This window comes from Varroa jacobsoni, unplaced genomic scaffold (assembly GCF_002532875.2).
Source record: "Varroa jacobsoni isolate VJ856 unplaced genomic scaffold, vjacob_1.0 scaffold_433, whole genome shotgun sequence".
NCBI classification, from domain to species: Eukaryota; Metazoa; Arthropoda; class Arachnida; order Mesostigmata; family Varroidae; genus Varroa; species Varroa jacobsoni.
Window position 1 is genome coordinate 253,595 of NW_019213335.1, and position 20,226 is coordinate 273,820.

The 20,226-nt window shown below is 42.6% G+C and overlaps 1 protein-coding gene across 4 annotated transcripts in view; it reads left to right on the plus strand.

Moving 5' to 3' along the window:
- The window catches only part of ninaC (STKc_myosinIII_N_like and MYSc_Myo21 domain-containing protein ninaC), a 152,337-nt gene that overhangs the window by 75,056 nt on the left and 57,055 nt on the right, over nucleotides 1–20,226 (plus strand). For 3 of the 4 annotated variants that reach the window (XM_022833100.2, XM_022833098.2, XM_022833099.2), the window contains exons 7-13: nucleotides 387–543; nucleotides 1,932–2,099; nucleotides 2,538–2,654; nucleotides 5,305–5,409; nucleotides 5,521–5,604; nucleotides 13,912–14,120; nucleotides 17,694–17,801. In XM_022833100.2, coding sequence (XP_022688835.1) covers nucleotides 387–543; nucleotides 1,932–2,099; nucleotides 2,538–2,654; nucleotides 5,305–5,409; nucleotides 5,521–5,604; nucleotides 13,912–14,120; nucleotides 17,694–17,801 — 948 coding nt within the window. The remainder of the gene's footprint in view (nucleotides 1–386; nucleotides 544–1,931; nucleotides 2,100–2,537; nucleotides 2,655–5,304; nucleotides 5,410–5,520; nucleotides 5,605–13,911; nucleotides 14,121–17,693; nucleotides 17,802–20,226) is intronic. The other variant, XM_022833102.2, reaches the window with a different exon arrangement.

Here is a 20,226-nt window from a genome sequence, read left to right on the forward strand (position 1 = left end):
TTTCCTTAAAGGCTCTCTTTATGATTTTTTTTTCTTACGAAATTCTTATTGAGACCGAAATTGTCTTGGAAATATTTGATGTAAAAAAAACAGAGCGTAGTGCGGAGAAATAACTATATCCAACTAATTATTTCAGCTAAATTTAGTTAAGTGACAGCCTACGTTTGTGACCTTTTACTAGTAGAGCGGTTCTATATATTCCTTTTTCTTTTTATGTTAACGGTTTTATGATAAATGATTACATTATACCGAACACAATGCAGCACGCCTACATTTTGTTACATTTAACGCAACATCTACTCAAAAATACACATCTTGCTTTTGTTTTCGCAGCATCATGGTTTTCTTTATCAACTTTATCATTGTCGTTCCTTTTACCAATCCAGAAATCCTCCACCACGGCTGAAGGCTCCGCAGGAATGGTCACCAGCATTCAACAACTTTGTGCAAAACTGCCTCGTTAAAAACTTTGAAGAAAGATCTTTTGTTCGGGATCTTTTAAGGCACCCGTTCGTACGACTCGACGAAGCTTCAGTAAGACAAGTGAGTGAAATTACTAGCCATGAAACAAGTAACAAGGAAAACGTTCTTTGAGCAGAGCCCGTTGCTCTCAAGCGGCTCACTTTGACGTCTTGCAACTGCGCATCTTTGCCAGCTACTCGACATAGATTTAGCCCGTTTTCCTTCAAGACCCGTTGCGCAGTCAAACAATCTCCACTGCTAACGACGCTTGGTACCCCAGTTGGGTTGATCAATTCTATCAAGAAAATATTCGACCCCTCCCTCCCGAATGTACCGCCTACTGTCTGTATTGTCTGTCGATGTTAATATATTTATTCAGCACATTACTCAGAGGAGCGGTATTGCCTCAAGGTCAACATGCCATTACAAGGAATACTGGCGTTCGAGAGACTCCTCTATTCAGTTTCCGAATCGCAGGATCAAGTGGACTAGGCGAAAAGGTCTCACTAAAAAAGCGTGTTCGAGACGTCAACTTAAGTTGATTATATAATAGGTTCAGAGTTGCAGCATCGAATAATTAAATGTTTCCCCGGCCAGCATCTGGTACTTTTGACACCAGTAAGTTAGTATGCTGTGAATACGTTTTTCTCTGATATTTTTTGGCTTGATCATACGCGTTACTTATGACAATTAGCTATGGATTTCGGAAAAAAGAAAAAAACTAGCGTTAAACTTTTGTGTATTCTGAGTTTTAGCCAGATATCGAGATTCCTCCATTTTATTGTTTTAAGAAGGCTCTGTACAGCTCAAAGTTTGAAGTATTCTTTTGTCTTACCTGTAAGTGACTGTACGTTGCTTTGTGCTAATTAGCTGATAGGATGTGCTTCGTTGTATCTAAGACTAGAGGGCGTTCTTGAAATAATTTTTAAAAATATTTTAATATCAGTTGTAAAGTGGCTGAGAATAGTAATATTAAACACTTTTTATCTAGCTTAATCCTCTAAGAACAGTTGAACGATTATTTTAGAGCCAACCCTGTGAGGAATAGCTTCAACTACTGTGAGAATCTTACTTTCTGTTTCTATTTAGCTTTTCATTTGATTCAGTGGCCTTTCTGATATCAGTAGCATTTGAAGTCGTTTTTGCATAATAAACAAACTGTAGAGTAATTCGATAATTGCTAGCAGTTTGATTCTATGAAGAAGTCTAAAGTAAAGAAGGGAATACGAAAATAAGCCTATAAAAAAAAATCAGACAAAACTACGATTATTTGTTAAGTTTGCTTATACAATGTTTATAGATTTTGTACATTTTTCTATTTCCTTTACTGTTCAAGGTTCTTAGTTTTTTGTCTCATCGGCAAGACTCTGCAAACTTGAAAGGACAATTTTCAAAGACACCATCATAATATATGATGAAAAACATACCAATAACTAATTCTGCAGTGAACAATTTCCTCTTTCCTTCAGATTCGCTCCGAACTGGTCCGTCTTCTAAAGGAACAACGTCACTGGTGCGCGGGCGTAAAGCGAGCTCCAGAAGTAACTACTAAGCACGGTCAACTGCGAGCCGATCGCAAGTCAAAGCCAGAGCCCATACTGGTCGACGACCTAGCCCTTATGGATCATCTCGCTGAGGTAGCCTGAGATAGCCTGTCGATTTTTAGGCCATCAAACTCAACGCATGACTCATAGTCAGCCTGATAACAAATATGAAGAAGATGATTTTGGTGACTTTTATTGAGCTTGTTCCAAGCCAGTGTTACACAAGGCATCACAAAAGTACAGTATGTTTGCATAGAAATCAATGTATTGTATTTTCCAATCACTGCCAGCTTATAGACAATGTCCTCTAATCAAATATCATGGTAAAGAGACATTTTTATGAAGTTCAACAAAGCGGATATTTTGCGTCACAAATTCGGCCGATGGTGACGATGATGTCGATATGAACGATTTTTTTATTTCCAACACAGAGCAATTATTGAGGAACTACTTATTTTGCAGTAGGGTTCTTTAGTACATAATGTTGAAGAGTGTCTTGGTGTTGAAACGTCGCATGTTGCTACATAACAGGAAACGATTTTGGACCAACTTGGGCGACGCTATAAGAGAGGTCAAATCTACACGTACATCGGGGACATCTTACTTGCATTGAACCCTTTCCAACAACTCAGCATCTATTCCGCAGACGTAAGTACAATTGTTATTTGTTTCATATAACCGGCTGGTGAAATTCAGTCGGTGAATGGTTGAATGCCGCCAGAGTTGGCAAGCCATTGTGAGTCAATATTTGACACCCGTGGCCTGATATATTGAAACATTTTACATTCATGACCTATGTACGGTCGCCGCGACGGACTCTGACACGCACAACAATTTTTATTTGTTTCTTCTTCCGCCTCAACAATCATTCAAGATCGATTGATCCTTATAATATTCATGGTATTTCCATATTGGCACTAAATCAGTATCATACGATATGAGGGCTTAACTTTTAGTTGGTACGAGCTCAGTAGATCTTTAGAGCGTTACATGTCGAATTGCAGTGACAGTACCAGTATGCCGTTTTCTGTAATCTATGTGTATATAAAGCTGCCCCAAGCAGCTTCCAGCTCCACTATAAGTATTCCTTCAGAACATTGGCGGCGAGTAGGAAACTGCGGCCCGACTCGGGTTTGAAATTTTACATAACATAGTTGCTAGTTGGGTCCGTGAGCCTCCGAGTGCCTGTGTATGTAAAACATATCTGCGTAGATAATGTAGATCATAAACTTTTGGTGTTTCCTCCAATTTGTTACCCTCTACGTGAGTTTTTTAGCTGCGCCGTGGGCCACGGCTGGAGGTAGTTGGCGGTTACTACACCACGACCTGGCTGTCTGATCTCGCCATTCGCAATGATTTCGCTGCGCGTAACGGACATAACATGCTTTGTACCGTTGCATGGCGTCGTCTCAGCTTGCTGGGGCTTGTGGAACTTTGATACGCGCGACTTGTATGGTCGCCGGTCGTTACAACGTTGTCCCGCGTTGTCCTGGACACCGTAGAGGCAACGAAATCTTTCACGAACAGCTTTTCCTAACTTCCTACCGATACGCCGTAGGAGATAGTCTGATTTCGTGTTTCGGGCCCATTTAGAGCAGTTATATCAGGAACGAGCGAAGGCAGAGAGGCAATGAACCATTGGCATCAGCTTACGTACAACGTGCACAGTTGCTATCTGTGTCGCCAGCAGAATCACCACGAGTGCAATATAACATGTAGTTACTTGACTTTCTGACTCTACGGGGGCACTTTAAATGAAATACAGTTGGGTCAACAACAACAACAAACTGGGAAGCTACGTACATTATATGAGAGTACGTGCGTATGAAGTAATTTGCTGCTCAGGTGATGGTAAACGTATGCGGATGACACTTGTGTTAGGCATAATTTGAGGGCTGTACCTATACAATGGAAGATAAAGGGGCGCATTGTAGTCTTCGAAACCGACGCAGTACGCAAGGTAGTGCCTTGAACACAGAACACCTTCGTTTTTGATGTACCCGCAGTTTTTGGCAGGAGATATTTCACTTTCGAAAACTTTTCTATAAAACTCGAGCTGTTTTCACATCGCTTAGCCAGGATGGGCGAGAATTCGTAAAGGGTAACAGATCTCCATATATTTCTCATTCGGAAGAATGTATCCTTTGAAATCAGTTGGTGCCGTGGGTTTTTGAGAGCTATGCAAAAAACTTCGATATATTCACACGAACGCCCTCTACCGTTGTTGCATTCAAAGAAGAATAAATCGCCTAACTAGCGAACTAGATGCGTTCTGAGGTATATGGATGCTTGCTCAAGACTACCTCATTAGGACCATAACGAACAACGCATGTCTATGTAACCAGAAAATGTAAGCAAAATGCATTTATGTACCGATCCGCGCAATTACAGTTATCTAATAGATCTGTCTATTCTTTACGAAAATTTCAGAATAGAAGCTATCTATAGGACGCTTTTTCGACAAGAATTTAAAAATGTCGTTGCATACAGCCTGTAGACGTAATTTCATGGCGCACTCATTCTGTCACTAGTCGACCATCTATGGGCCGCGCTTGATATAGTTGAGTCTTTGAAACTATTTGTTGAAATGGGAACGTATCCTATGACGAACATATAGAAAGAGGCGACCGAAGGATGCAGGTAACATTTTTATGCTTATTATATATAATTATATGACTGATTTTATGCTTCTTTTTTTCTTGTTGATCATTTGTTTCAACTGCCAACAATCATAAACTAAACGAAGGCTGATGAAAAGCCTCTTGAGCCCTCAAAGTCTATTTGGAGACCAGCTTTTATGCTATAGAATGAATATGAACATTTTTATGCAATAGTACGTTACGCGTGGCCAAAAACATGGCTACTTGGTGTTAAAAGTCATCCAAGGAACTCCAAGTAATAATCGATTACTCAAAACTGCAGTTCAGGCGGCATGTAATTCTTTTGTAACCTTTTGTCCTTAATGTGAAGCACGTCCTTTTTCAAAGCTTAGACTTAGGACCGATTCAATTCAAGCCCTACTTTTGCGCCCCTTTACTTGTATATACTAGCATATTACATGCACGTAAACGTAAAAAAACATGGCATACAAATGTCGGCTATTGATAACTGACATCTAGCATCATTAGTTGCTCCAAACGACTCTCGATGCATAATGGCCCTTGAGCACACATTTTTCTTCTTTAGCATGCTATGTATATATATATTTGTTCGCATCGCGCCGTATAGGGTCCTTTAGATCGTTGTCATGACTGTCTATAAAATTTTAACGCGTTATTCGGTCTTCTTCTTTTCATAGGTATCTGCACGATATCGAAATTGTGGACGAGCCGATAATCCTCCTCATATATTCGCTGTTGGCGACTCCGCGTTCCATTCGATGCTGCATCAGAGGCGGAATCAAGTAACCCTTTTTTGTAAAAAATGTTAACCTTTTTTCCGTATAGACTACACTGTTTATATTCAAATATATATACATATATCATTTGTATTTTTACTTATTTACCAACTGTAGGTGATCGTTATCAGCGGCGAGAGTGGGGCTGGAAAAACAGAAAGCGCAAATTTTCTTCTGAGGCAAATGGTTTCACTGGGAAAGGTACGTTCGACAAAAAGACAGGTCCCGAATAACGCACGAGTGAGTCTATTCGGACATTAGCAAGCTGCTGAATCTTATTGAAAAGCAGTGAAAAATTATAGAAATCTCACCATAACACAAACAATTGCTACTCTTCTTGCTTATAAGTACATATGTATTTGTAAGTGTGCAGTTGACGTTGCACAGGTACATTAATGAAGCGCTTGGCTATTCTTCGCGGTCGTCACACAAGCGCACAAGAATTAGAATAGCTTGAAAGGGTATCTATTAAACTTACATTAACAACAGCTAACAAAATATTAAAACAACAAAACATTTGAAAGGTTATTCATAAGGGTTTAAGTTAAGCCAAACGAATTAATATACTGTATAATTTTTCGTTAGTTCGAACTGAATCGTCGTCTGTTCCTTGCGATAAGAGCGACGAAGGGCCTTTGTTTTTCATGTTCTCGTCCACCTTCAGGCTTTTCCTCGTGAAAGAGAATGGATCGATGCCACTTTCTTGTTCAGTCCCGTTGGCCTAGTGTCAATCAGACAGCCTTCTGGGACCGAATCAGCTACAATATTGCACAAATAGCGGATACTGCTTATCGTTACCTCTTCTATTTGGGACGGCTTTTCACACGCATAAATTCACTATATTCGGCATCGTGCAAGACGCCTATTGGATTTAGCGGTAACTTTCTTTTCTCTACCCTGTGGTTCTTCATAAAGGTACATTATTCCTCTTGGACGTAGTTCACTTGAGAAATGCTTTTTGGTGCGCGAAAAGCTGCGACGCTTCGTTCACAAGCTTTTTACCAAATTATCCTTACAATGCTACACGCATACCCTGCAACATATGGTGTTCAACACAATAAAGCTAGACTCAGTCTCGTTTCTTTCTAGTAACGTGTATTCTATAAAACTGGTATCTTCAAAAAGTATGACTTTGTATATCAAAGAATAAGTCAACTAGAACATACGATATCTAACAAATGACGGCGAATGACGGTAGAGAATTTAATGACGATACACCACAATTGACTTAGTTTGTTATCCCATTTAGTACCTTGGTACTACATTGGATAAGGATTGGGTAAGTACATTGGATGAAGGTCTGGCTAAGTTCTCCATATCTTATGCCTTGTCGTGTGCCGTGAAAATGCACTTAAGAAGCTCTGCGAGATGTTAGCGAGATCTACGACCTTTCTCAGTTTTCCGGGCCCTTAGTTGCTGAGCGCCGTGATCGGTAAAGACGTTTTTTGGGAGCGCCTTTGAACTTGTAGTTTAGTTAGGTTTCGCTAAAAGGAGTCATTTGCCTTAACGAAGTCTTGTTTGTTGCTCCGCAGCCTTGTGAGGCGACAGGTCAAGACCTGCTACGGCCTCGACCAGGACTCGGCTTTCGACAGCCAACAATTTACGAACTTACCGAGTCGGTAGGATTCCGATGGTGGCTATGCTGAACTACGTGTGCGACCCTAGAAAAGCTTTAGCTTCCATCTGTTTTGATCGGTTTTATCCTGCCTTCGACTTTCCTTCTTCCTCTTCCTCCCTCGTACTCTCTCTCTCTCTCTCCCCCTCTCTGGCGCTTCCTTTCTCTCGCTGTTTTCCGGAGTCCAAACCCTTCAACTTTCCCGTTCGCTTGCCACCATCGCTCAAGACTCTCACATAGTCGTTTAGAGTTTCTATGTTGGTCTGTGGTAGCGCACCAGTGAGGATTCCCTTGTTGTGTATCGCGTTCGCTAGTTTTACCCTGGTTGCCGTGATCATGGCTGACACCTTGACACTTGGCACATAGATTTAGAGCAGGATGTTTTTTGAGTTTCTCGATTAGTTACTGGAAGTGTTTGCTATGGAGCGGTAGCAGACAGAACATCTAAGCCGTTCGCTTTTGATCATCTCGAGAGATTGCTTCGAACATTGGTAAATTTAATAAGTTCTGTGCACATTGTATTACAAATATTTCAATCCTCAATGCGTTATTAAGTTAGGTGGAGCGGTGAATGGATATTTTTGCAGCACGGGATACACGAGACGCCATGGGACAACTTTTCAGCTTAAGGATTTGGTGTTTCTAACAAACAATAATAAAGATCAATAGTGTCGCTTGGCGTTTCTTTACGAAATCAAGTAATTTTCTAATAACTTCGCTGGGTATTTGTACCTCTATCCAATACTGAATTTGATACTGAATAGGAGATCTAAACGCTGTAGATGTTTTCAGGTCGATAAGGGTATTTGACCTGAAACTATATATTTCTGAAGCGTTCAGGAACATTTAAAATGTGCTGGCTTATGCATACCGTACCCAGTTCAGTCAGGATTCTCGTAATAATGTAAGTGCTTTATTATAAACATAGACTCAGATGGTTTTTGAAGATACCAAATTACGCTTTCCCTATGTCGTTCAATACTACCAAATTTTGTTTAGCTGCCAACGACCGTTCTTAGCGACCGACGCTATCACCTCTAATGGCGCCATCCGGTTATCCTATATGCCCCAGTCGAGTGTTGTCGAATTCCCTCCAGCTGCCTCAGCTTACGAATACGTTGTGCCCTACCGCTGGGTACTCCGCTTAGTTCTTCTGTATTTCCACTACTGCCACAGATAAAACAAACGGCCATTTGTTGTCGCTTTTTTGCCGTCTGCGTGTGCCTTAACCTGCTCATAGGCGTAGGCAAGAGCAATATAGGGGGAAAGCAAGTCTTTTCACGAGACTAAAAAGAAGGTAAAATAGAAAAAAATGAGGAAAGGTTAGGTCGGCATCATAGACCCACTTCTCTGTAATAACAGTAGAGCAGCGAGAATTTCATCGAATAACGAAGGCGGCGATTCCGGCTGCTGTTCCTTTGGAGGTTTGTAACAACAACTCCTAACGGCTCGGCCTCATTAACTCGGAGAGTTGACGCTAACTTCCCTCGGTGTCAGGAGTTACGCGATGCGAACAAGAGCAAGGGAAAAGAGGAGACAAGGAGATCGGCCGCTGCAACGGGCCATTGCGAGTCGGGACCGAGCGGAAAGGGGGTGCAAAGCGGGCGTTGAGTTGATGGTCGTCTCACCGCTGTAGAACTCCTGCCACTGCTCTCTTCGATTGCTAACACAAAACAAAAGGAGAAGCGAAACCTTTTCATTATCCTACGTGCCTTGCCGTTCCTGTTCCGACTCGGATAGCCTCAAAAAGGGATGGTACAAAGCACAGGAAATTTGTTCTAGTTTTCCTTTGTCGTCGTGTACTATGATTATGCCTCAAGGTTACGCGATGCTGCTTAATGTCGTTGGCTTCGTTTGTTGTTATCGATGTCGTAACTGCCGATGCTATTGCCGCTGTCTTCGTTTTTATCGTCGTCATCGTTGTTATTGCTACTGATGGTTCTACCAGTGCAGTTGCTGCTGCTGCTGTTACTGTTGCCATAGTCCTCATTGGTGTCGCTATGTTGCTATATCGAAAAGGCTGATCGGCCGGCAGGCGAGGGCTGCAGTCGTGTTAGGTACCGCTTTGCTTGACTGTATGCGACAGAAAAAACATTATGCTCTATAGCTGGTCAGTCGTAGATGCTAGCCGCAAAAGGATAAATAGCGAGGAAAAACAGTCAGGTAGGTGGCAAAGCTAAGTGCCATTGTGCGCGAGCTGGGTGAGGCGGCGCTGCATCAGCCCCACAATAAGCTGGTCATAAACGTGACCAGTTTGCTCGATCAACATCGGCCTCGCCAGCAACTGCATACACAACCCGCAACGAACCCGTGCCGTTGCCATGAACTTACCTCATTGCTAGGTGATAAGTTGTGGGGTCCGATTCACTATCTTCACGCATCTACTTATTGGGGCGTTGGCTCCTTAATGTCCACTAACGCATCGAAGCTATTGCACTTTACGTAAAGGAACAGCACAATGAGAAATGAAATTAGCGGTGGTAAGTTGGGCGATAGACTTTGGCATTGGTGGAAGTTGCAAAGGTACCATGAAGCAGACTCAACGGGGTAACATGAAAAAATATGGAAGTCCTTCGGTCCGTCTCTGAATGACTCAGTTTTTACGGCATCAACTGTAATATTCATGAACGCAATAGCCGTTTCGCTACGGCCCTTTTGCTTGGACGTAATGTCAGGTACCCTTGGTCCGCCTGTTTAGCTTATTATTCGGTGCTTTTTGAGTCATATCTCCGTTAGGTTGAAACTCTCCATTACCAATACCGCAAAAGTCGATGTTCGGACAACGTTGCCAAAAATAGCCGTAACGACACCTTTTTCAACAAAACCTTTATTTGATTTTATTGAACATAATAATCTGCAAAGCCCTTGCGTGGTCTAAAAATAGATATCATACAACCTATATAGGCGATTCAAACTTTTGTCTAATGTTTATATTCTCTTTATGTATGCAGATCACATGTGTCTCCTAATATCCCTTCAGTAGGTTTACGGTATGCTCTTAGGTTCCTTAACAACCTCTTAAAAAGAAGACAGACAGATAGTTATAAGTAACGTGTTTACGATTAGAAGTATACTTATAGCAGACAGATTACGACGAATGGATTCTGCAAATGCAATAGGCAAGGGGTATTTTGCAGCGCCTGCGCCGAGAACGCGTAGAAGCCTAGTTTTAAATGTAGTTGTTGAACACTGCAGTAGTCCACAGCAGCGTCTTTCAACGTTTAAAAAATAATGCAGTAATGTACTACTAACAAAAGCCCTCACTGCTGATAGATCTATCACAAACTGTAGAGTCGCTAGTCGTTTACCGTTCGAGGCGGTTGTCACTGGTGCGCTCATACCATAAGTAACGGCACGGTGACCGTGACGATTGTAACACGATCGCTTCATATCTTTAAATTGTCGTTCGGTGTAAAAAAAGAATGGGCCCTATAAGTGGAAGACTGATGTTCTATGGGCCGTTTTCCGTATACATGTTGCAGGCGGTGGTTTGCCCAGACATTGTTCACCTATTATCCTAACCCTTTTCCTGTGCAGGCCACTGTATCGCCGACTGATGTCAGTCTCCCGTCGGACCCTACTGCGTCGAATGCAATTGCCGCAGACTGGTTCTCCTCCTCATCGTTTTCTAAAATAATACAACGACTTATTTCCAGCCATCCTGGTAGCCAGTTAGAAATAACAGGATGAGATAAAGAGCGAGCATATTGGTCCATGGCAAGCAAGGATTGTCGAGAGAAAATGTACATTCTTTCGTTCGTACGTTCAAAAAAAAGAAAAAATACATATTAACGGCCGTGATGATTCAGGGGCTACGCGAGAAGGGGGAGGGGTACCAGGTCTAAGTTTTGCAAGCAACAAATGAATGAGCGAGTTGCTACGAAAATCTCGAGAACGGAATGGTAACAGCCTAGCTTCCGAAACTTCGTGGTAGCTAAGAAGAAGTAGCAAAATCAAAACAAACAGTTGAACAACGGGACGGACGGCGTAATACGGGTAGCTTAATATCTATACGTAAACACACGGCTCTGAGGAGATTAGATTCAAAAACTATTTCCTTAAAACGTTAGGCTGCTCACAATCTACCTCTTCTAGAAAATTACCACAACGCCTTGTGAACGTTTTTCTGCATTCTTTAGTTAGCGCGATCGTAGCCAGCGTGTGATGTTAGGATGACTCGCGAGAAGCATCTATTGATTTTTGGCATAGGTATATCTTGTATTTCCTTGCTCCATTGTGTAGTTTTCTTCGTGAACGACCGCTTTCGGTGTACAACCCACATTATGCTGATTATAACAGTCACTTAGTCGCATCCCACTTTAATATCAGTCCAGTATTTACACTGAGCTGAAATTCTTCGCCTGTTTGGTCCACTCGGCACAGGAGCCGAACACAGAGGGCTCATACGTCACAGAGTGGGGCTTCGTCTCGCTCCTGTAGGCAACGTGGCTGCCGCTCTCCTTCCTCACTTATGTCGCCACCGTTGGCACTGCCAGCGAATACACGTACATAGCAGCAGCTCAATCAGGTCATCAGGTACATCAGCCCAGGATCGTTGCTCCAATTGACAAAGGATAGTTCGGCTTTCCTCCACTTCCACTGTATACTTCATCCGATCGGTAGCCCGATTAGGGCAACGACAGCAGCAGTCAGACACCACTTTAAAAAGGCGAAATCAAAGCCCATTGGCAACGCGTTGTGCAGCCTTTGTCGATATGGCTTCAGGGAAGAAAAAAGATCACAGCGATGAACCACTGTGCGCTTCGTCGGTGTCTCGCACACTCGCGAGGAACGAGGGGAACGTAGAAACCGGGGCGGAACAGCAGAAGAATATTGATATAGTAAAAGCCCAACGAATAGGATATTTCCGCATTACATTCTCGGGAACCGCTGTTGTCCATCCTGGGCAGAGTCTAGCGCAGCGACCTTTTCCCATTGAAATTGAGTGGCAGTCGCTCGATTGACGCCGTATGACTGATGGTCGTGTAGAGTGAAGCCCTGGTGAGCCAACCAGCGAGAATGGCAGTTCACGGGCTTTTCGATGGCACCACACCCCCGTTCAGCCGGTTTCATTTCTTCTACTTTGTGCCTCCGTTAAAGTTGGCCTTACTCGAATGATAGGTGCGTACAGCAACGGATAGAGCAGGGCCTTATGCCGGGGGACCAGCCACACCCGCTTTGGTGCTGTATGTCCTAAGGAGATCCTATTCCCGTATTGCTTCTTTGCGTTTCACCGTGTCACTAGGGGAACAGCCAGGCTTTAAAAAGACGCCACGTACCCATCTCTTTTTCACCTTTTTCACTGGTTTCATCCTCCCCTATATCCTTCGGAGGACGAAAGGAAACCTGTTAGCTTTACGGTGCAGGGATTTGGCTGATCTTTTCTTTGGATCTTTTCTTCTATACAGAATCATTTCATTCCAAGAGGACTCTTTGCTTTAGGAACTCTGAATGTATACCCAGCAAGCGCATCTTCCACCCGCATGGCCTCGCAATTCTTTCGTCTTGTAGCACGTCTGTCTGCTATCGGCTTCTCGGATATTTTCAAGCCACTCAATGGCTTATTTTCAAGCCAACGAGAATATCAGTTTTTCAGTGGGACCCTTTTTTCATTTTCGTTTTCTCTAGGATGCCCACTATTGGGCATTCGGTCAGTTCCGTGCACGCAAGGATGAACTAAATAAAGTTCAAATCAACATCGTTTGCACAGAAGGAACATAGAAAGGCGCGCTGAAGGAAAGATCCCTCGTCTCTATTGTGAATTGGCTTGATCGATTGGTAATGAAATTGACCCATTTGAGTGCAGTCCGAACAATCGTGTTGCTATTCGCTATTCGCTATCACATGTAGGAAGTTTGCTGGAGTTTTGTGTTCGTTTGTCGGAATCAACTGCTATGTCAAGCTAGTCATCAACAAGTTCTCGATTGAACGAGGTCTTAAACCTGCTCGAAACTTTGCTCTTCTTCTTTGCCCTCTGTCTACCGTAGAGATGTGTTTGTTTTATTTTCTATTATGTTCCTATACTACGTACGAAACATATTACATTATTATACTACATCAAAGGTGACCAATTACGCTGGTCAAGTACCTTTCGCTTTGACGACTACCGGTTAATTGCTGCAATATAAACCCTGTTTGCGCACACCATAGTAAGAATCACACATATAAGTCAAATATTGCCTCTTGTTAATGCGTACGAAATCAGATAATGTCTAAGACGATGACAATCGTTTGCAGACGATGCAGAAACAGGTCCCAGAACGGTGTGGGATAAGTCCCATCTCGATGTATAGAAGGAAAGAAATTGAGCTTTCTAGGGTTGACTGACCGTCTGATTTATTTACTCGCAACACTTCTTTTCTTACCTCTCTGTATCTCCTTATCGTCGGCGTAGAGTTATCCAGGAGCAAGGGTGACATTGAAGGGGGTGGTCGGTAAACATGTGACATCTCTTTGATCTTCTTGCAGAAGCAACAGACCTTGAGTTGCTGTTCTTCGCGACTCCTGAAGACATTACTTGTATCTGCGCCAATGTACAGCGCGGGCCCATTAACAGAAATACAAAGCGAGCAAAGCACGATCATATAGTATTACGTATCAGCATTACGTTCAAAGATCTCAAATTGTATTTTCTTTGTACTGTTATGTAAACAAAATAACCTTTCTGACCTTGCCGCTTTCGATTATAAACTACTGCGTGAAACTCTTCTAAAATGACAAAACATGCTCTTACGCGATACGAAATGGAAGCTCTCTATTAGCATTCATTAAGGTCACTGCAACTGGGCAAACTACTGGTCGTTTGCGAGCTTGAAATCGAGGTCTAGCTCTGAATCTACGTTTAGCAAATTCTAATAGAAAACACGTATGCCCGCTTTGACTAATATTTGCAGACATCGAATGGGAACATGGAGGTCGAGAAAATCCTTCAAGTAAACCCCATTATGGAAGCGTTCGGCAATGCTCGCACTGGCATCAACCATAACTCTAGTCGCTTCGGCAAGTTTCTCGATCTCACATTCTCCTCGACGTCCGGCCGCGTCCTTGGAGCCAAACTTTCTGTGTACCTCCTCGAGCAATCACGCGTTGTACGCCAGGCCAGGTAAGTAACCGTTAAATGCATGCTTTAGATGTTATTCATAGTTGAGCATTTCGGATCTTACTTGCCGCTTCTTGTGTTGTCTATTCAACGCCTGCAGATAAACCGACCGTATGTCCAGGTTGTATCCAAAAGGCTCATCCGCTTATTCGGATTTCTTTGTCTTGTTAAAGTAAATATATGTGTGTAGACAAAACGCAGAATGTCGTAATGTAAGTAAAACAAATGTCATTGAGACTCCCAGAAGCGATTGACAGACGGGAGAACTTCGATGGCTTTCCGATTAGAAACAGCCACAGAGAAGACCTGAAGGTGGGCTTAGTGCCGGCCATGGGGATGAGTTACATACGAATTATTGTTCTATAGGAGTATTCGCGCCATGAACATTGTAGTCAGACGCACATGGAGATTTGGATATCTTCATCACGCTACTCAAAAGAAGCTAAACATGCTTGCCGCTCTGAAAAAGTTTGGCCGCCGCTCAGGCTACGTGAGGGAAGGAAAAACAGGGTTTCTATCTAGGTTGACTTATATTATTATAGTTTAAATAGCTTGCAAATTCGAGTCAAACTCCTGAAATCACCTAAGAATTTTTAATAGACACTGCACTAAGTAATTTCTCAAGCAACTTCTACGGCGCTCTTTTACCTGAGCATGCCTGGGAGCAGGACTTTAAAGTATACCAAACATGTACCCATGTACGTGTCTAATAATCATCGTGCATCTTATATTAAGGCATGGAATCATATGCAAGGGTGCCATAAATATACAGACGTGTAACGATAATATATATATATATATGCACGAGTATTAAATTAAAACACTCCGAAATATTAGCGTAGTTTTTGCAATGTTTTTCAAGCATCGCTAAAAACAAATATCAAAATTGTTGAACAAAAGATAATAAATACGATGCTAATTCTCAACGGGTATGAATTTTGAATATCGATCATTAAGGATTGTGCTAGTTCCTGAGGTTAGTAGCTCTGCCGAATCTTTCTCGTTGTCAAATTAGTCGCCTCTATAGACCTTTCACATGTGCAGGTTCACAAGCAGTACCGTTTCATACTCGTGCTTGAATACGATGCTTCTATTAAGATAACTCTTCAATCTAGTGAATGAAGACTTGCGCAAGCGTTACGCATACAGTTGATTATATAGTCATCCCCTATGGTGGTCTATTGCAGCTCTTCTCCTCCGAAGAAAACCGTGAACGCTAATTAAGAACCTTGGATTTGCCTAATTAGAGTAAATGGCGGTCGACCGTGCAAACGGATCTAGTGCGGGACGCAAGAAGGGTCTATCTAGATTTATTGATTTGAAACCAGCCGTAAACGCCAGCGATAAGAACATTCATTTTCACACCAGACTCAATATGATTTTCTACCCGCTAGACAATTTATGTCTCATGGATTTTACTAACTGAGATCAATACCTAAGTTTGTATTTACCATTAGCAAATGGGACACCTGGTGGGCATCGTAATTTTTTCTAGCATTCTCTATTTCGGTATCCATGAATGTACTTGCGAAAGTTCAAGTGTGAGTTGATTTATATTCAAATTCAGGCAATTCTCAAACGCTAGAGCTAAACAAATTAATCCAAGTGACATCTCCCACTGGGCGTCTAAGATCCTGATGAGGAACTGACCATCTATCGTAACTATAACGTTACGCGGAAAAGAATTCCATCTACTTCTTTGGTAGTAAGATCGTGTAAAGATAACTGCGATATCAATCTCAGCGTTGAGTATTGCTTTTAGAAAACCACAATAAGCAGCTACGACGTCAAGGACCCTATGCATGCGTTCTATAGAATACGTCTGTACATCAGTTTTAACAACGTTTGACTCGGTCACATAATAATTATACGAGTGTTTCTCTGTTACAACAGCTATGTAGTTCGTGTTCGTGCTATTACTGAAGATGTTGAATTTTGCAGCAAAAACCACAGCGGGCAAAACATATTGTTCTCCTCTAATCTATGGATGACACAGTTTCATTATAGCACCCCTAAAAAACATCAAACCAAGAGACTCAAAGCCTCTCCAAGGCAACCTAACCTAAAATTGCCCCGTCGTAGCAATTGCCATTCACCACATTTGACACTCCCAGGACGTTTCCAAGCAGAATACCGAAGAAGGCATCCACCCTTTCCACGACGCTTTATTTCTCCATTATTATTATTATTATTATTATCAACAAGCGAAAACAGTAATAGTGATAGTAGCAATGAAAACCCGTAGAAAAAGCTAGACTTGCGTCGCTGCTGGGTTGAAAAGATTGGTTTTCAAGTATTAGGTGTGCCTTGTTTGCAATGCAAACATACGGATCCACAAAAGTAATAAACGCAGCCACCGTCGCTGACGCCGCCGACTCACAATTATTTTTGCCCCTAGTATTCAACCTAGAAGCGACCGCGCTTCCAAAAGCATTTTCTGCCAAGCTGCCCGGCAACGATCCCACGGCGTAGCTATTGACAGCTGAGACTTATGGTTTCACAAAAGCGTCTGTACGCCCTAAGCAGGGCTACCGCCATCGGTATTACCCAAGTCGGCTCTGTTAACTCCAGCAGCCCAACGTGGTAGCGTCTGACGTTGACCAAATGGCGCCATCGCCGGTAGAACGGAATCGGACCGGCAAAAGTAGGCAGGTGCTTCATCTGTGCAACGAAACCCAAGTGTAAGCTGCTTTTGAAGGTAAGTAAAGAACGAAGCCTAAGGGAAGGGGAAGAATGAAGGGTAAAAGGCAACTGAAAAAAGTAATAATTACTTTTAATCGCTGCTTCATGAGACAGCAGCATTTGCAAATGGGGCCGCGTCAGCAGCGGCAGCGGCTATGATAGCGGTCGGCCTAAGCAACTCTGCACATTTCGAAGCCCCCCCAACTAACGAAGAAGCAAAGAAAGAAAAAGGCAACAATTAGATTGATCTTCAGTGTCGTTCGAATCTCCAATGAATAGTCTTCGTGCGCTAGTAAACTCTGCAAGTTACTTATGCATATCCTTTCAAGAAACAGATCTCATAAGGTCTTCTAGCAGCCTACGGTAGAAGAAGGGAAAAAATTCCTTTTGCTTACCTTTCCTATTCCTGCTATGAGAAACAATAATTGTAAGGTGATTGATTTATCCAATCAAGGATAATTAATGGTCATGAAATAGTTATATTTTATCCGGTGTTTCGAAATCCTTCAATTTCTCGCATTGTGTCGACTTTTGTAATTGGTTTGTTTGTGATTGTATATGCTTTACAAACAATCGGAACTATTGCGTAGAGGTCTTCCTGGTAGGAAACTGTCTTTGACACAACAGGACATCGTAACAACAAATAGCAATATAAATTTAGTATTTTGTTAAAAAGACTTCAGAACAGAAATATAGGATCGATATCGTTATTCAAACACTGTGCACTTTGATAAACCGAAATTTTTTTATGCTTTCCAGAAAGCCGATGAAGCTGCTTCAGAGCTAAACATAATAATAACAGAATATCTACTTTACAGTAAAATGCGCAATAGTAGAGCGCCAAGCGGATCATATAGAAATTGTTTTCTTTTTCCACTTTTTTTTAAATTTCAGCGGCGAACGCAACTTTCATATATTCTATTACCTTTACGATGGACTAGCGGCTCAAAATCTACTTGAAGCGTACTACCTAGAACCAGCGACGTACAAACGGAATCACCGGTAGGTGGACAAATCCCATACTCGTTCCTCGTTGCATATTCATTAAACTCTGTTTTCATATGACACATTCGGTAATTCAGCCGTGAAGTGAAATGCCTTACCCGTAACTTTTACCCAGCGCATCTATAACTGCTGTCTGCTTGGTATTGAATAATAATATCGTGTTTTACACAATATACAAGTTCGGTAACTAAGTCTAGGGCATTGTTACTATAGTACGTAGTTTCTGCAATTTATTTCTCATGTACATACATGTGAAATACTGGCATTGCCCCGATGTTCGCTCTTATTATCCGAGCAAATCGCAAGTAAGAATAAAGGACAAGGCGGTGATAAAATGATCAGAGCAGCGCATTCATCTTAGCGATCAGTTCTAACATTTACTTAGACCCTAAGACGCATAATTCTGCGGCTGCCTCCTCCCTTAAAGGCCGCGCTTGGACGAAGGTTCTCAACCGAGTAGCCAAATCGGCCGCGTTGAAGAAACCTTGCAGGCATATACATTGATGCCCTTTAAATACTGCACTCTTCTTCGCTGCGCCAGTACTTCAGGCACTAAGCGAAGCATTTAGTCAGAGCGAGCAGATAATGATGACATATTGTACAGCCTCAACTGTAGTGGTTTCCAGTGGCTCGCAATAATTGGGCTTCAATAGAATATCAGCCATAAATAGCACAAACCCATCCGAGCCAAACCCTCAGATCACAAGTGGTTAGCCGGACACTGGGGCACAATTGGTGAAGCTGTCGCCGCTGTTGCAGCAGACACGAGCAGTAGTAAGTGATGCGAGCCGCTCAACTAATAGAACGAACTGGCGAGCAAAACGATTGCAATAACCTTTACCGCTACTATGACGCCCGATGCAGCAGCGGCGCTCTTCTGTACCGTTATTATGACGTTTATTATTGCCATTATCTCTGGCGAAGGGAGGTCATTGAGGTCGGTTTGCCCTCTGGTCCTAGGTCTCAAACCTCTCGCATGTCTGCTTTGGTACCGTTTGCCGTTGGTTAGTAAATGCCCTCCTGTGTCGACTGGTACGTCTGCTATTGCTGCTGCTATCCGCCTGTGATTTTTTACTAAACTGACAAACATATCGGTCATAGACAACGGAGAAAGGAATGGAAGGACGACCGGTACAACCTGGAAGCAGGCTTATCATGCAGCCGTTCGAGATAACGTTCGGTGACCCACGAACATCAATGTAGTTTCTGTTTTTTCTTGCTTCTGCTGAGTGTGCTGCTTGGCCAAGAGCTAGCACCAGCTGTTGGCACTGCTATAACAACTTGGGGCTGCGCTTAGTTACGATCAGTCAAAAAGAAGCCCGCCAGTGCCGAAGCCCTGACCCTGACAGCGTTCGGTGGCAATAAATTTGGTAAGTCAACCGCCTTTCCCGGGTTCTCATGGCGCTGGTGCATATCGATCGCGTGCTCGCCGTTGCCCCCTTGGGTGCCGCGTCGGTACTAGTCGGCGTTTGGCTGCACCGCCCGTACTCAATTAACTGAGGGAGATGCGCGTTCCTACATATATTTCAAACATAAATGAAACAAAAGGATGGAGAAGCCGATGGTCGAAAGACTGCCATTATGTGTAGGCAAAGAGGAAAGAATAAAACGAGCTATCACACGCCACTTTCACAACATTACATTAATGTTGCGATATGGTTCGGTCGCGATTTGCGGAAACCTTCGTTGCTGGTATTATTATCATCCTCCTTAATAAATAGACATAGTACGCTAGCTCCGGCGGCAGCCAAATATTACCGCTTGTACAACAGGCCTTCACTAATAACTGTTCTTACCGAAGAAGATATAAATAAGATAAAGACTCAAAATTTGTATCCTAATATTACCGGAAGAATGGGCCACGGATCAGGACTTAAGATAGCAACGCCCTCGGCGATTGGACTCATTCATCTAGGTCGTGAATGTGCGCTGGGATGAATAAAAGCATAGGTGCATCTGATTGCGAAACCGCGCCCCAGAGAATTTTATTTGGTTGAAGCTAAACCTTTTCCCTAGAAGCTAAACTCGGCTTCTTTGAATATAGCTCTGGATAGTCGTGCTATCTAATTCATTTCGACTAAGAGCTTGGGATCGAGTTCGGTATTTACTCTACCTTTGAATTTACTGTCAGCCATCTCAGCTTTCTTAAAAAGTTTTCTGTAAACATAATTACGTTAGCCGGATGCTATTTCCGTATGATAAAAGTTTTAGCTCTCGTAGACTTGTCTGTCTGCCAGTTATTTGTTTTATTTCTGCTGAAATTGCCTTGCCTACTTCGTTAATGAACGAGACAGTCTTTATCGTCGTCGTTTTTTTAGCTTCCACTTTAATAGCTTCCCGTGGGACCTACAGAGTGAGTGAACTTCGTCGAGCTCTTTTTGGGCCTGCTCCTTTTCTGTTGCGTTTAGGGACGTCTCCGATG